Raw genomic sequence first — 17,581 nt, 5'->3', positions numbered from 1 at the left:
TCGATATAAAAACTACTGAATCTTCATTCATCAAGTGCTCTTGCATTCTCACAACATCATCTATTATATATCTACTGTATCGAATACACTAGTTCAATTTGAATTAAATTGTTTAAAAGGAATCCAGGTTATTAAGCAGAGTGATTTATAAATCTAAAGCTCAAAAATACATATTCTAATTTTTTACATGAAAGGAGATTAAAATTGACATTTTAGCAGAGATAAAGAATAAAAACTAATTCTACGTACATATAACTAGATATTTTAAGGTTTTTCATCTGCTGAATATCACGAATAGTGAATATTGTTGAATTAGCTACGCGTAAATTCAGGAATAGGTAAAAATATCAATTATTCCGACTTTCACTACTCCTTTTACCGTGCCAACGCCTACCTTGACACGGGGCCTCGGTTTTTAAGGTCTCTTCCGAAGCTTCAGAGTGTCGATTGCTTGGCGAAGGAACAATTGCTACCCATTTTTTATCGACTTAGGTCAGTCGCGGCAGTGATTCAAACACACGATTTTCCGATCACGGAGCGAGCGCTGTACCGACTGAGCTTCCGTGACGGCATTTGTCTTTTGAAAAATCATTTCAAAAATCTCGAAAATCTCTGCTTTACTGGGTCCAATATTTGAAATAATGAATAATTCAAGAATTATTTCTTAAACACGATAACAAACACTTCATTTTAAGCATATGAATTAGAGTTATCAAGAATTAAGTCCATTTATGCACTTATCGGGCATAAAAGCTATTTAATCCCTCTAAAAATTATATACTCTTCCTTATCTATGGAATTTGTATTTAATCATTTTAAGAAATCAAAAGAGGCTTTCCATTCACAGGATAAATACACGTATGTATAAAAACAAAGGTATTCCTGGACTGACGATTAAAATTATAATCATTTACCAGTTGTTTCAATTTACATGTTTTTTCATTAAATATAAAAGAAGAATAGCAATGTGTTTTGATATGAATTTCTTGTCATCCAAGTATATCTTAATTATCACCAATAATAATTGTATAGCACAGTCTTTAAACAGATAAACGCTTTATTTCTGGGCTAATTGCGTGTAATCTTGTATGATAAAATCTTTTTATACTTTGGATTATACATTACATTCATACATCACATACTAGTAGCCGTAACAGTAGCACAGTAGGTAGAGCGCTCGCTCCGTGATCGGAAGGTCGCGACTGACCTAAGTCGATAACAAAATAGGTAGCAACTGTTCCTTCGCAAAGCCATCGGCACTTTGAAGTGAAAGTTGCAGGTCTTTCGGATGAGACCTTCAAAACCGAGGTCCCGTACCACGGTAGGTGTAACCCTCACTGCTCAATGGCCCTGAGTGCCGAGTGAAGGTTTATATTTGAAGCCCTTCACCGGTATATGGTGACGTCTCTATATGAATGAAAAATCCTCGAACGGGACGTAAAACAACATGCAATCAATCCATCATACATCACATAGGCTACACGAACGATCAAAAAGAAAAAAAACTTAATGCAGATTTGATTGTTTTTCTTGAATAATGATATCGATTGATTCTTTTAAAACCTAGAAGTTTTTTTTTCTTTCAAATATTGATATACGCTATCATATAGTTTATAATTTTTATAACTTTGTTTATGATTTGTATTCTTTTCCAGATTTATGAGATGGATCACTGTTTGTTATCTTGGATCACTGTTTGTTATCTTCACCTTTTGCACAGAGACCTACGGAGGTAACGTCGTTATGTAAGATTTACTGTCAAAGCAAATCAACAGACTGCAAATTATGATGTTGCTTAGATATCTTATATCTTTACATTGTTTCTTCCGTTTAAAAATATTTTAAGCTTTTTTCTTTATTTCAATCACCGTTTCTTTCATTTTTTAAATATCTTTATCTTGATTTTTCCTTTCCTCGAATTTAATTCCGTTATGTACCAGTCTGTTTCATCCCTATTTTTTAAAGTTGTTTTTATGAAATATTTTTGTTTAGCATCTTCTTATAAAATTAAGTACAAGGTTGTACATATATGCATGCATATAAGCCACTGAACTTTAAAAAAAATCTGACCGTACTTTATAATTGTAGTATCTGAAATTTTGAACCATGAATATGGTTTGTTACAACGCACTCTGAAAAATTATGCACTTTGAAAAAAATTTTCAAAGTGCGTAAAATTTGTGTCCAAGTTAAAGCACTTTGAAAAAAAAATCTTTTCAACGTGCGTTAATATCGACCATTTTAACGCACTTTGAAAAAAAATGTAAAAAGATTGCTCAATATTATTGCAAATTTAAGGTATGATAAGTAATTATTTGAACCAGGTTGAATAACTTTTCGGTGAAGATGTCACTTCAGGATCTAAGATATAGATGTTAGAATATTTTAAGGGGTTGTCTTGTTCCTAAAGGTTCTCTTAAATGTTATAAAACTAAAGGGAAATTGTCTTATATATAATGGACAAATATACGAGTATGTAATGTTTACAGTTTACAGAAAGATTATCAGATATGGTGACAGATGGACATCTGACGAATATTTAGCAAAAAGGTCAATAATTATTTGATTTTTATGACAATTAACATTAATGAACTTTCAATTTTAAAAGAACTAAAATTCAATGTACTAAGGAATTCACTACAATTTTTACTGTATATAGAATTTTCTAATTTTTTTTTTCGAATATGACCGTAAGGGGTACGGGAAATGCGATAAAATGGGGTCCCAAGTTTGTATGCTTATTGAAAAAAAATTTTCTGCACAATATGATGGTCTTTTTATAGCTATTTGTTAAGAATTTAAAAGTATGAAAAATTGTTTATTCCCGCACAATATGATGGCCTTTATTTCTGTTTTTTGATAAGTATTAAGGGGTGTGAAAAAGTTATTTATGCATTGTATACAAGTTTTTTTTCTCCATTTTTAAATTTATTTATTTTTTACTTGATTTTGTAAAAAACTTATTTGGTCAAAGTATAGTCAATTGACTATTGTTTCTTAGATCAGCGATGTGGCCCTTGAGCCTCTCAGGAAAGCTTACCTTAATTTTTAGTCCCCTACCGTGAAACCGGAGGAGACTATAGGTTTCCTCTGAGTCTGTCTGTCCGTCTATCTGTCTGTCCGTCTGTCTCTCCGTCTGTCTGTCCCTCTGTCTGTCAGTCTGTCCCACTTGGTTTTCCGCACTTTTTTTTCTAAACGCTTGCAGATATTGAGCTGATTTTTGGTATGTGAGTGTATCTTGATGAGTTACAGATAAGGTTTGCATTTCGTTCCGCTTCAATGATTTTTAAGGGAGTTACGGCCTTTTCAATTTTTCAGGGTTTTCCGCACTTTTTTCCTACACACTTGCAGATATTGAGCTGATTTTTGGCATGTGACTTTACCTTGATGAGTTATGGATCAAGTTTGCATTTCGTTCCGCTTCATTGATTTTTGACGGAATCATGGCATTTTAAAATTTTTAACGTGAACCAGATTACACTTGCCGGTAGGGGACTAGTATTGCTTATGCAATACTCTCAGAATGCTTGTTTCATCTATTTTACGTTAACTTAAATATATTGAGAGAAAGTATATTAATGTCATACCAATTATGTAAATACATATATTTGGAAAGGAAAGATAAAAAGTTGGGTTGAGGGACCTTCTAACTGTCTTCTCCTTGTTCTCGATTAGAGTACCGGTAGATCAATTCACAAGTTTGTCGAAAGAAATAAACAATATACTAAAGTCAAAGTCAAGAAATTTTGTTTTATACATATTTTTTCAAAGTGCGTTAATTGTCTCCATGTTAAAAAATGTTGATGTACACTCTTAACGCACTTTGAAAAAGTTTTTTGTTAAAAATTTAAAGCACTTTGATTTTTTTTTCAGAATGCGTTAATTTTGTCCCAAATTTAACGCCCTTTGAAAAGTTTTTCAAAGTGCATTGTTGCAACCAATATTGAAATAACGTTCACTATTGAAATAATTATTTCAATAGTGGTTGAAAGTGCATTTCAAAACTAAACACAGGTTGCAACCACTATTGAAATAACGTTCACTATTGAAATAATTATTTTAATAGTGGTTGAAAGTGCATTTCAAAACTAAACACAGATTGAAACCACTATTGAAATAATGTTCACTATCTAAATAATTATTTCAATAGTGGTTGAACGGGCATTTCAAAACCGAACACAGATTGTAACCACTATTGAAATAATGTTTACTATTGAAACAATAATTTCAATAGAGGTTTTGAATGCATTTCAAAACCTAAACCAGGCTGCATCCTCTACTGAAATAATGTTCACTATTGAAATAAAGATTTCACTTGTGATTGAAATAAAGATTTCAATAGTGATTGAAGTAATGTTTTTAATAGTTGCTTACAATGATTTCAATACCCAAACCACATTGCAAGCCTTGCTGAAATAAGCCCGCTCTTGAAAAAAAAATATATTAAGATAAATTCTTCATTATGTCTCCCAAAATAATGAATTAATTTATTGAGTTTAGAATATGATAAGTAATTCTATGTTTTAATTTCTGTCTAGAAATACTATTAATACACGGATATCTGTGATTTAAGTGCTCTAGTTATTTTAAGTAATTTTGTTATATAAGGTTCATCATTGCTATTAATCGCGAAAGAAAAAGTTTAATAAAACATATAGTTTAAGAAATTAGAATATCTACATTAAAAAAAAAGAAAGAAAAAATCTATGTGACATCTATGTGTACAAACGTTTTGATGAAAATATGGTTATTTTTAATCACAAGATATAGAATAGAAGTAAATTCTTATATATACATAAAAATTAAACATTAGGGAAAAACTAAGTATAAGCATTATAACATAAGAGGTTGTTATTTCAATAGTGGTTACACGTATAAAACCGCTGTTTAAATAATATCAACTATTGAAATAACTATTTCAATAGTGATCAATATTTCAATAGTGGGTACATGGTACATTTTTGCAACCACTATTGAAATAGTGACTATTGAAAAAATTATTTCAATAGTAGATATAATTTTAATATCGGTAGTATTAATGCAACCGCTATTGAAATAACGATCACGAATGAAATAATGATTTAAATAGTGGTCATTATTTTAATAGCGTTTTTATATGTGTGACCACTATTGAAATAACACATACAGCTGTAATATATGTAATGCTTACACAAATTTCCCTTAAAGTTTTGTTTTTTCATGTCTTGAGGAGTAGTAGTTGGATTAACTATCCATATTTGTAGTGTAGGCAAGCCCATGAATATATGCGAGAATTTACCTCTATTGTATATTCCTTTTATTAAAAATAACCATATTTTAATCAGATAGTTTGTGCACATAGATGTCAGTCTTCTTCTTTTTAATGTAGATATTCTTATTTCTATAATTATGTGTATTTATGATCCTTTCCTTTATAAGCAATGGCAAAGATGAACAATATTTACCAAAATTACTTAAAACTTGCATATATTGATTGCTTGTCTGTTAGTTTTTGCCGACTAGGCCAGATTCAGCGAAAGCTTGTATATAACATTTGCATGCTTTGTTTGAAGTTAAGGTACGTCAGTTAAATCAAAAATGTCCGTGTATTAATGGTAATTTATAGAAAATAAAGAAATACATAAATTAACACTTCATATTTTAAACTCAATAAATATTATATATTGTGTTGGAAATCGTGATGAACAATTTATCCTTATATTTTTTGCAATAGTGGGTTTATTTCAGTAAGGCTTGCAGTGTGGTTTTGGTGTTGAAATCATTGCCAGCAACTATCAAAATAATTATTTCAATCACTAGTTAAATCTTTATTTCAATCACTAGTGAAATCTTTATTTCAATAGTGAACATTATTTCAGTAGAGGATGCAGCCTGGTTTAGGTTTTGAAATGCATTCAAAACCTTTATTGAAATCATTGTTTCACTAGTGAACGTTATTTCAATAGTGGTTAGAACCTGTGTTTGGTTTTGAAATGCACTCTCAACGACTAATGAAGTAATTCACAGATATCCGTGTATTAATAGTATTTCTAGACAGAAATTAAAACATAGAATTACTTATCATATTCTAAACTCAATAAATTAATTCATTAATTTGGGAAACATAATAAAGAATTTATCTTTATATATATATATATATATATATATATATATATATATATATATATATATATATATATATATATATATATATATATATATATATATATATATATATATATATATATATATATATATATATATATATTTCAAGAGCGGGGTTATTTCAATAAGGCTTGCAATGTAGTTTGGGTATTGAAATCATTGTAAGCAACTATTAAAATCATAATCACAAGTGAAATCTTTATTTCAATAGTGAACATTGTTTCAATGGTGGATGCAGCCTGGTTTAGGTTTTGAAATTTATTCAAAACCTCTTTTGAAATTATTGTTTCAATAGTAAACGTTATTTCAATAGTGGTTACAATCTGTGTTCGGTTTTGAAATGCCCGTTCAACCACTATTGAAATAATTATTTTAATAGTAAACGTTATTTCAATAGTGGTTGCAACCTGTGTTTAGTTTTGAAATGCACTTTCAACCACTATTGAAATAATTATTTCAATAGTGAACGTTATTTCAATAGTGGTTGCAACAGTGCATATTTTTTTTCAAAGTTTCCACAATGGTTTATGATTTTTAATCGAGTAAACGGAAAAGCATATCTTCTGAGCATGAAAATCAAATTTTCAAAGCATAAAAAATGAGGCGATCCTCCATAAAAGGACAGATGAAGTATACTAGTAAACATGATGGACATGATCATAAAAAGAATGGAATGAAACATAGATTTTCAGTATATTCTTATATCAGCCTGAGGATATTCTCAATTCAGTTCAGTAACAAAATCACTAAAGGGAATTCAGATATGAAAATTGTAATTCAGTGATTTCTTGAAATTTAAACACCAATCCATATTCAAATTATAGAAAAATTATATACTCTAAACGCTCCTCCCCTTTTTTTTAAATTGTAATTATGTCATAAATTTCATATTAATTCATTGTTACAGGGGATTGGTAGGTGGGTTGGGGGGATAGAAGTTAGGACTGGAAAAAAACAAATCTTGGACCATATTTTCAAATATTTATTATGTGAATTGAAAAGAATATAAAAGTACCTACCCCTTAATACTGAGCCCGTAAAACTTCACAATGAACTATTATAATTTGGAACATTATGTTTGGCCTATGGTAGTGTCAATGGTATTTAACATTTGTAGAGCATTATTCAACTATATCTTGTTGTTGACATCCTCAGGCCCGTAGGAAGCAACTTCAGTTTGGGGGGGGCACAGCCATACATTTTCAGTTGAGGGGACACTATCAACTACCAAAATTTCTTGACAAAAAAAAAAAAAAAAAAAAAAGAAAAAAAGCTCATCAGACGTTTTTATTGAGGGGGCACAAACATATAGTATCTCTGTTTTCTATAGTAATCTATATATCGGCAAAATTATTGGGGGGCACGCCCCCCCCCCGTGCCCCCCCCCCCCCCCCCGGTTCCTACGGCCATGATCCTACAATCAATAATAAGATAAAAATTTTGTTTAGTTTTTTACTTTATTTCAAGCTACAATAAAGAGAATCGACTTGAACATCAGTTATGTTATTATTCCCATGAATGTATTATTTGAGAAACTAAGATGGATTGTACATCTTCACTCTATATGTTTTTCAATGCATTGAAAAACAAAAGTTTTGCTGAATTATTGCATATTTAGACTAAGTTATTTGAATTAATACAGAAGACTAGACTAGAGATGACTCTCATACCTTTTATGTCCGGATAATCTACTAGTACTGTAATGTTTTTCATCACAATTGTCCAACTATTCATTAAGCGAGGTTTGTGACGCCCGTTTGAAGGACTGTCGTACGAATTTCGTAAGGTCTATGGTCGATACAATGACCTTGTCAGCAAATACAATTTATCATTGAGTCAAATGCTGACTGACGTTTTTCATACTAATTGTTAGGCCATTATTAACACACTGAATTTCCCGATCATGACAAGGAGCACACGGCGGATGTGAGGGGATGCTCACTCCTCCATGGCACCTGATCCCACCTCTGATGTTTGGAGGTCCGTGTTTGCTCTGCTCCTATTTTGTATTGTTTTATGGACTTTTGAGCTTGAATACTGTTCGTTATCTCCATATATTTCAATTTAGAGTATTTTGTTCCTTTTTTTTTTTTTTTTTTTTTTTTTTTTAAATGTATCTTAAAAGAAATCACCCATTTGTACCTTCTTGTATTATACAAAATTCATCAAAATCTGTATAAATATATATTATAATTCTAATGATAACAATAATAAACTATAATAACAATAATAAACTACTTACAGAGCCAATTGATAAGATGAAAGAGACCTTATTACACAGATTGCAAACATAATAATGATATGCGCTGTAAATAATAATTATCAAAGAAAGTTTGAGATCTTAAGAGCCCTTGATTTATATGAAATATGGAGATAACGAACAGTAATCAAGCTCAAAAGTCCATTGAAACAATACAAGAGCAAACACGGACTTCTAAAAACATCAGAGGTGGGATCAGGTACCATGGAGGAGTAAGCATCCCCTGTCGACAGATTTACACCACTTCTCGAATATATTGTTGCACAGTACTATTGAAGTTTCTCCTTCACTACTGTTAATATCTTAGTGAGGAGTAAAGAAAGAGGCTTGGTTGAACATTTCCTGGAACGCGCTATGTATCTTTGTTTGTAAGGATTTTTATGAAGTTTCGGATTCCAATATAAATATGGTAATTCAAATTCATTTTGGTTGTTTGGAATATTAAAAATATGCAAAACTGATTTTGAAGAATTTCTTCCTTAGAAAGGGAACTATGAGTATAAGTTGGATTACCACTTGTAGAATTAAATCCAAGTTCCTCTAAAATACATTTAATATAATGAGCCTTACAAACAAAGACAATGTTGTTACCTGCTTTGTCAGCAGGGACAAGTACGTACTGATCATGTAATCTATCTAATTCTTTTTCCACTTCTGGATTATTGAATAAGAAGGATAGATGGTTCTCATATTGCCCCTAAATCTTTTTATGCGCGATTTTAACATACATTTAATCCATTCTGACACAGTGTCAAGGTCTTCTTTTTCATGTCTGGCCCATCCGACTAGTTTCTCAAGTGTACAAAATCTCTTTCAAATTAATTAGCATAAACAGTTTCCGTTTGTATTTCCGGTATCAAGGAGAACACCTAAAGTTCTTTTTGTATCACTGAGTAGGTTCTTAAATGATTACTATGAACTACAGTCTTAAAAAAGTTACAGTGGTTGATTTCGGAAAACAGTTTTACTTGAGAAGAAAGGATAACGGTTTCCTACCTTGAAATGACGTGTTACCTAGGCAACCCCTGTTGGGATTTCAATATTTCATGTATTGTTTTAAATTCTTAAGTGTTTATACCTATATTAATCAATATAACGACAGTAATTAATGTATAGGTGTTGTTTATTTATATGTAAAAATTAAAAATCCAAAATATAACTCACAAAGAACAAAGTGATAAAATGGTTTAGTCTCACTGATCTGTCAAATAAAAAGCCACTCAAATTATGAACATTTTCAGTTTATCACTACAAACAAAACATACCTCGATGTGTAATTCTTCAATATGAGCACATTTTCTTCAACTCTTTTGAAAAGTGAGTATCAAGAAAAGCATAAATAAAGGGATTTACAATACTATTTACAATGTAAATTCTGTAAAGAAACAGAAATCCAGCTCGCTTGCCATCCGACATAGAGTCCCAGAATAGAGTGTCCAAACTTTCAAGTAACATCAGAATTGTTTTTGTGACGTAACATACGATAAAAACAATAGTGATCAGCATAAACATTAGAGTAAATTTATGTCCCATATTGTGTTTTCTTTTTCGTTTTTCCTGGTGCAATATTTTGTTAGGAACAAGGCATTTTCCTAATGTATAGCCATTGTTCTCTATCGAAGATTCCGCCAAAGCAAGATTTTCTACATCATCTATAACAGTTAAAGCTCTAGAAGCTCTAGACTTGGTCTTTGTACTGGTATTGGAGACGTGCTTATAAGAATCTTCCGATATACTTTCCATTTTAGAAATAGTTCCCTTCATTTGCTTAATATGAGTAGCAATTTTATGTGCTATTTTCCCATACATCACCAACATGGATATAATAACAGTCACAGTACCAAAGAGAAGAGTTGTTCCAAGAATAACTTCACCAACATTCTCGTTTTTGACACTTTTACATCTAAATCCCGTCATTTTTCCTTTTCTGTCAGACGACTCCTTCCGATAATTCAGAGAAGACCCTATGCCAAGGGATATACACACAATGATAATGATAATCATTGTCAATCTTCTTGTCTTTAGTGACATGTCTTTAAGTTTACATATTTTAAGATATCTTTGTACAGAAATTATAAAAAGAAGTAAAACCGAGACACTCTGTGTAGATACCATAAAAAAGTTTCCAAAAATGCACAGAAACCTGTCCTTAAATTTGGTCTCCATAACATTTCCGATGATAGCTAATGATGAGCAGATAGTGGATGTGAACAGGTCGGCTAGAGCCAGTTTAGGAATGAAGTATCGGTCCTGGTTTTGAAGATTTGAGCGTAAACTGTAAGTAAGAAAAACAACACCGTTTCCAAAGAGACCAAACAAAATATACAAAGAGAGTACCACAATATTCGGAGTCAGAAGAAGATCAAGCTGTTCATTCCCTCGGTCAATATCGGTAGGACCACTGGTCACTTCTGTCACGTTAATCATAGTAATAATAACGTTCATAAAAGAATTTAAACCAATGTTTGCAAAATGTGTTACTCTACCCAGGACTTTAAGGTATAAAACCGTCCTATGCTAATTAATCATTATCTGTGCGGACAGGTTCTCATTTACACTCTGAACGACACTCTGTTATGACTTATGGCTGTTACTACTTTTTACCTTTTATACATATATTATTTAAATAAATTCTTCCTTGATCGAATGATTGAAAATAACTTATTCTACATCCTCTATTTTGATGTTAATTGTCACACACACACACACACACACACCCTCACACACACACACACACACACACAAACCAACACACCCTCACACACACACACACACAGAAAGCATTATATATCAAACTAAATGCCACTCTAAAAAAATAAAAGTCTGTTAAAAGTAAAAGTGCCTTTTTTGCTCGTCAAAAAAGTATGAGAGATTTTGTATGAGTTAGTATGAATCACCCCCCGGGAAAATTTCCTTCAACTATGCTTTGTGTTAAAATACCAAATACTTAGCACATATCAACAAATTATAGTAGTGCAAAACAAAAAAAGAATTAAGAGAAAAAAACTACACAAATAAAAATGAAAGTTTTAATTTTTTAAGATCTGCTATGACGCCATATTGTATCATTGATTTAGTAAAGTCAGAATATTTATCTGAGTGCTTCCTTAACATTGCTCCGAAGACTTAATCTCCAAAAATTACATAGATGTTGTCAATCAGAAACTCAAGCATCTTTTTAATATCAACATTGGAGTACCTGTGTACAGTCAGAAAGTTTTTAAACAAAATAATTTTGCAAATGACAATGACAAGGTAGTAAATTTACGAGTATCATTTCTATTGAAAAAGCACTTGTCTTTGATGTCAAAAAGCTTGGACTTTAATTTATCGTGGGGAATAGTTGTATTAAGTGTTAAAAAGTCTAACATTTTGATGTTATCATTTTTTTGTAAAATTTTGCGATTTTTAACTTTCTAAAAGTTCCTTGGTATTCACATCTGATTTACACCACTTTTCGATTATACTGTTGTACAGTACTCCTGATTAAGTTTTTCCTTCACTGCTGTTAATGTTTTAGAGAGGAGTAAAGAAAGAGGCTTGGCAGAACATTTACTGAAACCCTCTAGTTATCTTAGTGCAAGGATTTTTATGTAGTTTAGGAATCCATAAAAATGGTAATTCAAATTCAATTTGATTGTCCAAATAAAGATATACTGCAGGGTGAAGTAAATGTTCAATCAAGCCCTATCCTTACTCCTCCTAAAGAATTTAACTGCCGTGAATTAGAACCTTCAGGTACTGTGCTAGATTCAAGATCATAATGTAGTGTAAATTAAACGTGGATTTTCAAAAACTTCAAAGAACTTTTGTAAAATTTAAAATCACAAAACTTTTCAAAAAACAATGTCTTCAAAACATCATCAAAACATATGACTTTTTCACGCTTTCAATAACCATTACTCACTATATATGAAAGGGGAGACTTTCTGGCATCATAAACAACAGGGTTATTTTTTTTTCAATAAAATACACTCGGAAATTTTGGTATCTTGTGAATGGTCTTCAACAAAAACTACTTTGTTAAACATCATTCTGATTCTACACACAAATACTCTTAGCGATATTAAAAAGATGCTTTAGTTCCTCTATGACAATGTATTTGTAACCTTTGAAGGCGGAGTCTGTCAACAATCTGTTGGAATTCCGATGGACATTTATTGTTCTCCTTAGCCGACAAATTGTTATATACTTATGAAGCAGACATTCAAGAACTTCCACTTGAGAAGAAAAAAAACTTTTGCTTTGGCTTTCGATTCGACATTTCGATATCTCGATGGCGTTTTTTTAATTAACAATAGTTATTTCATTCATATATTCACTAGATATATCCCATTGAACTCGAAATAAAAAGACAACATACTGTCCGCAACATCTGCTTTATACTTGGATATTTTACTAACTAAAGACGTCAATGGCCAACTAATAACTAGACTATATGACAAACTGGATGAAAAACATTCTTCCACAATGACCTGCATGCAGTGTTTATGTCTCCCAATTGATTCAAGATTCAAAAGCGTGTTATGAGTACGATCATTTTTAACAACTGCCTACTGACGAATAACCTGATGCCCAGGAATTTCAAGTATGTCCTTTAAAGTCAGCAAATTCTATAGTTGTTTTAATGAACTTGTTTGCAAATACAATCTATCCTTGGTCTAATTTTTACTGACATGCTTCCCATTAATTGTTAGGCCAATTTTTAAAAATAACATATTGATTACGGTTTACTCCATTTTACCTCATCCAAACAGAGGGCTCACGGCGACTGTGACCAGGAGGATGCTTACTCCTCTTAGGTACCTGTGGCCCTTTTCACAAAAAATCTTACGACTAAGTTTGAAAATTTGACATTTCTGTAATTTTTTTATTTAATAAATATATTCATTTTTTTTCTTAAACATTTTTACTAAGTAAGTTAATGTAATAGAAATATAAGATTTTTTGATGTCCTACTACAGCTTAGATACTTGTTGAGGTATGGGAAAATTTTTGTCTTAGTCGTAAGATTTTTTGTGAAAAAGGCCACTGATCCCACACCAGGGTCAAAAGAACTTACGACAAAGACTAAAATGTAATTTTGAGAATGCTGAAGAAGTACTTTTTTCCGCGTGGTATTAATTTACACTATTCACACCGTCATTAATTTTCCGCGGAAATTTGTCTCAGGGTTCATAAAGTGTATTTAAAGCATGTAGTGACAATCTAAAAAATCTGCGTAATTTTCTACCCGCGGATTGAACAGAAATTGTGATTTTGACCCCGTGGAAAAAAATACGTTTACAGTAACTTTCTAATTTAGATTTATTAGAAAATGGTAATATCTTTTAAAAAGAATTTATAAAGATATTTTTATGCAAGCAGATTTTAACAAAATTATTCATTTTGCATGATTTTACGATCAACTTAACTTTTTTGTCTTAGTCGTGAGATTTTGTAAAACGGGCCCCCGTTGTTCCCAGGGGTCCGTGTTTTGCCCTGTTCACGATTCGTGTACTTAACTGAATTTATGACATTGGTCACTGTTCGTTAACTTCACCTTTTACATACATTCCCATAACAACATATAATGTTTGTTTAGACTGACTTTTCCCTGTTGTCAGAGCGGAAGTAGATCCAATTACAGATAACCTAGCGTTGCTCTTAGTGACATAGATTTCATTTTCATCGAGATGAACATTAGAAATGTTGCAAAGATTTGCAATGGTTTACACTATTTCGACTGCATATGATAGTACATGTAGATTGGTATTGCCTGTCTCTATCGTGCGAAAAAGAATGTATATCTCGTATATCAGATAGACAAGGCCATTCTATAGTACGTGTTGAAAGTAATCCCGAAAGAAACTTTAACAGGGGAAACAAATTGCTCCGATGTAGCAAGGAAAGGAAGAAATAAAATACTTCTCTCCGCTGCCTTTCATCTAAAATTTGTAAAGAATATAACATCTGTAGAAGAAAATCCAAGTTCCTCTTAAATGCGATTGTAACCATAAGCCTTACAAACAAACACAATGCTGTTACATGCTCAGCTGTTAGATGCAACAGTACATAAATATCAGGTAATCTATCTAATTCTTCTATCACCTCTGAAGACAGAATGAAATATTGTACGAAATTCGCCACTCAACGGTTAAACTGATATTTCACTATCTAATCTATTTCTCCATACACCCAAAAATGCATTAATTGACAAAATTCAGTCAAATTAATCTTTATTAGTTGCAAAAAATGAAGATTAAGAAACTTGAAAATGAAAAGCTTTAAAGTCATTGTGACGATTAAAACAATTCCACCTTCCTAATTCTAGATTGGGTTCTCTTTTTTTTTACACTGACATATACATGTATATACAGGCTTTTATCATTTTGTACCAGATTTATGCATCATTTACAATGTCTGAAATGAAATGCCCACGTAGCATTGAATGAAGCCTACGTTTTTTGTAATGTTTTCATTCAAAACGCATTTCCCTGGAGATTTTTTCAAAATTATATGTCAGTTTGAATACTATCAATATTTCCAACAATAAAATTAAATCTCAATTACCATTTCTTTACTGGATTACAAACTTATCACAAATATATATAAAAGGTGATTGTTTTACCAAGCTTCTTTCTTTACTCCTCACAAAAAAAAATTTACAGCAGTTGAGGAGAAACCTCAGCAGTATCGTGCGACAACATATTCGAGAAGAGATGTTTATAAATAGTGGGTAAAGAAAACTTTTAGAAAATTTGACATCCCATTTCTTATTAGCATCAAAACCAAAGCGTACTATTTTTCAACAATACAACCATTCCGAGACAGAACTTCCAAGAATTTTGAAATAAACAACTGCTTCGTCAAGAGCTAATCTACAAAGTTACTTTAAAATCATTCTGAATCTACACAGAAGTACTCTGAAGGTGATATTAAAAATTCATTGACCATCAATGACAGTATCTACGTACACCAGGTCTTCCAACAATCTGTTGGAATTTCCATAGGCTCTTAATGGAACCTTAATTTGATCACATTTTACAAACTGTCTACGAATTACTCCCTTCACACTGTCAAAACAAAGTGTTCAAGGCGGGGACTGGTCGACAGGGAATGCTTACTTCTCCACGACTCGTGATCCCATCTCTGATCTTTTAAGGGGTCCTGTTTGCTCTGTTCTCAGTTTGTATTGTTTTAATTGAATTTTCGAACTTGATTATGATATCTTTACATTTTGATTAATACGATTTAAGAAAGCCATAGCTTTTTGAAACAATATTTTGAAATCAAAATTTATTTTCATTGTGCTTAGATTTAAAATGTATAAATTAGCTATTGCCCATCATTCCTGCTTTGGAAAAAAGATAGTAGAACAAGTTTACTGGACAACACTTATTAAAAAAGACATGTAACATTAAAATCGTATTTGGCATACATGATTTAGGACAATAATTTGCAATAATTTTTAACAGGAAACACAAATAAAAATCATCCCTACAGATGAATAAATGACAGACTAAATGCTGTTTCAGAAAAACAATTTTTTAATAAACACGATAGCATGAAACTTTAGATTTTTCCAATCCTTGTCATTATGAAAACATTAACAGACAACAGTAACGGTACTGATTATATTGTTCGTCAATCTTATCAACATCTTCTCCTAAGATTTTTGCTTTTACCGAAAATGGAAAATCAAGGTGAACAATTTATATCAAATTGGAAAAAAAGACATGCTTGTTTTATGATTGACTGAACTGCGCTTACTTACAAGTACAAGATTTAATCAACTTTTTAATTTGCTCTGAAAATTTCTTGTCTAAAAAGGCATATATAAATGGATTTGTGACATTGTTTAGTATGTAAATCCTGTAAACAAAAGACACTGCAGATCTGCCAGCTTCAGAAAATCCCTCCCAAAACTTTGTGTTACTCGCCTCCAGAAGCATGATAATAACTTTAGGGATATAGCAAATAAGAAATATGACCGTAATCAGCATGAACATCAATGTAAATTTATGAACAATTCTCTTATTTCTTCTCCGCTTTCTACTTGACTGTTTTGGAACATGTTTTTCTCTCACTTCTATATTAACTGGTGTCTCCGTTTGTTGCGTGGTAGTCTGAGTGAAGTACACAGAGGACATTCCGGCAGTGGGTGTCTCGAGAGTCTCAAAGGAACTCATTTCAGATTTACTGTAGGGGTCGTCCCCACTGGAGACCCCACCCCGAGAATGTTCTGTTTTATTGTGATTTCCAACAACCTTCGTATACTTAAAATGTACAAAAATAGTGTATCCTACTTTGGAATATAGACAAATTAACACAATAATAATTGTGATCGCTGTGAGAACAAGAGTACCTCCGAATATCAAAGAACTCGTTTTGTTTGTGGTACTCAATCTGCCACATCGGCGTCCGTAGATCTTCATTTCTTCGTTAAGGAAAGATTCTGATCCATAAAAATGGGTCATGGGTCCAGCTAATGGGAATGCAATTACTAGACACAAACCCAAGGCGAACCATTTCCACCTCAATGTCATTTGTTTTCCTAGAGGTTTGCAGTCCTTTAGGTATCTGTGTACAGCAATGACTACAAGGAAAAATACTGATATTAACGTGGTGAAGCCAGCAAAAAACCACCAAGTTTTACACAAAGGTTCATTATCAAATGTCGCCTGCATTATATTTTGAGCGATTCCAAATGAAGCACAAACGAGTGTGGCACAAAGATCAGCAGTGGCAAGAAATGGAATGAAATATCTTTCTTCTTTGTTTCCCTTTATTTTGTTGCCTTTCATCTTAAATCCGTAAATGAAAATCACGGCAGAATTTCCTACCAATCCTGCAATCATATACAGAGACAGGATCACATTATTGGGAATTAGGATCCTGGCTAGTTTACTGTTCCATTCTTCTACTGTATTTGATGTTTCGATTATGTAGTTTTCCATTTCTGTCGTATTTGTTGTGAATTTCCGACGGGAGCTTCCTGCTTTAATCATTGAAACATCTCTTCCTTGAATAAAAGTCGTGGTAAATATTTCCGAAGTTCAAGTATATGATGTAATGGGTTACAAAGCTTACACAGCTACTGTGTTACATTTAGTGAATAAAAAAATTAATTTGCACTTTAGAATGGTAACACATTCTTTCCATGAATTGAAACCGGTCACGGTAGGGTGCTCGTTT

The 17,581-nt window shown here is 31.9% G+C and overlaps 2 protein-coding genes across 2 annotated transcripts; both read right to left on the bottom strand.

Annotated features, from left to right (window-relative positions):
• Nucleotides 1-9,685: 9,685 nt before the first annotated feature.
• LOC133173894 (cholecystokinin receptor-like) lies at nt 9,686-10,831 on the bottom strand. Its single transcript, XM_061308962.1, has one exon. The coding sequence runs from the start codon at nt 10,829-10,831 to the stop codon at nt 9,686-9,688; it is 1,146 nt and encodes a 381-aa protein (XP_061164946.1).
• Nucleotides 10,832-16,136: 5,305 nt separating this feature from the next.
• On the bottom strand, nt 16,137-17,353 carry LOC133173010 (cholecystokinin receptor-like). The gene has a single exon (XM_061307888.1). It carries the CDS (start codon nt 17,341-17,343, stop codon nt 16,153-16,155), a length of 1,191 nt encoding a protein of 396 aa, XP_061163872.1. The 5' UTR covers nt 17,344-17,353; the 3' UTR covers nt 16,137-16,152.
• Nucleotides 17,354-17,581: the final 228 nt, after the last annotated feature.

The sequence above is a fragment of the Saccostrea echinata genome, unplaced genomic scaffold (genome assembly GCF_033153115.1).
Source record: "Saccostrea echinata isolate AGI-Se365-2 ecotype Australia unplaced genomic scaffold, CSIRO_AGI_Sech_v1 ptg000056l, whole genome shotgun sequence".
Lineage (NCBI taxonomy): Eukaryota > Metazoa > Mollusca > Bivalvia > Ostreida > Ostreidae > Saccostrea > Saccostrea echinata.
This window is presented reverse-complemented; position numbering and strand designations above follow the sequence as displayed.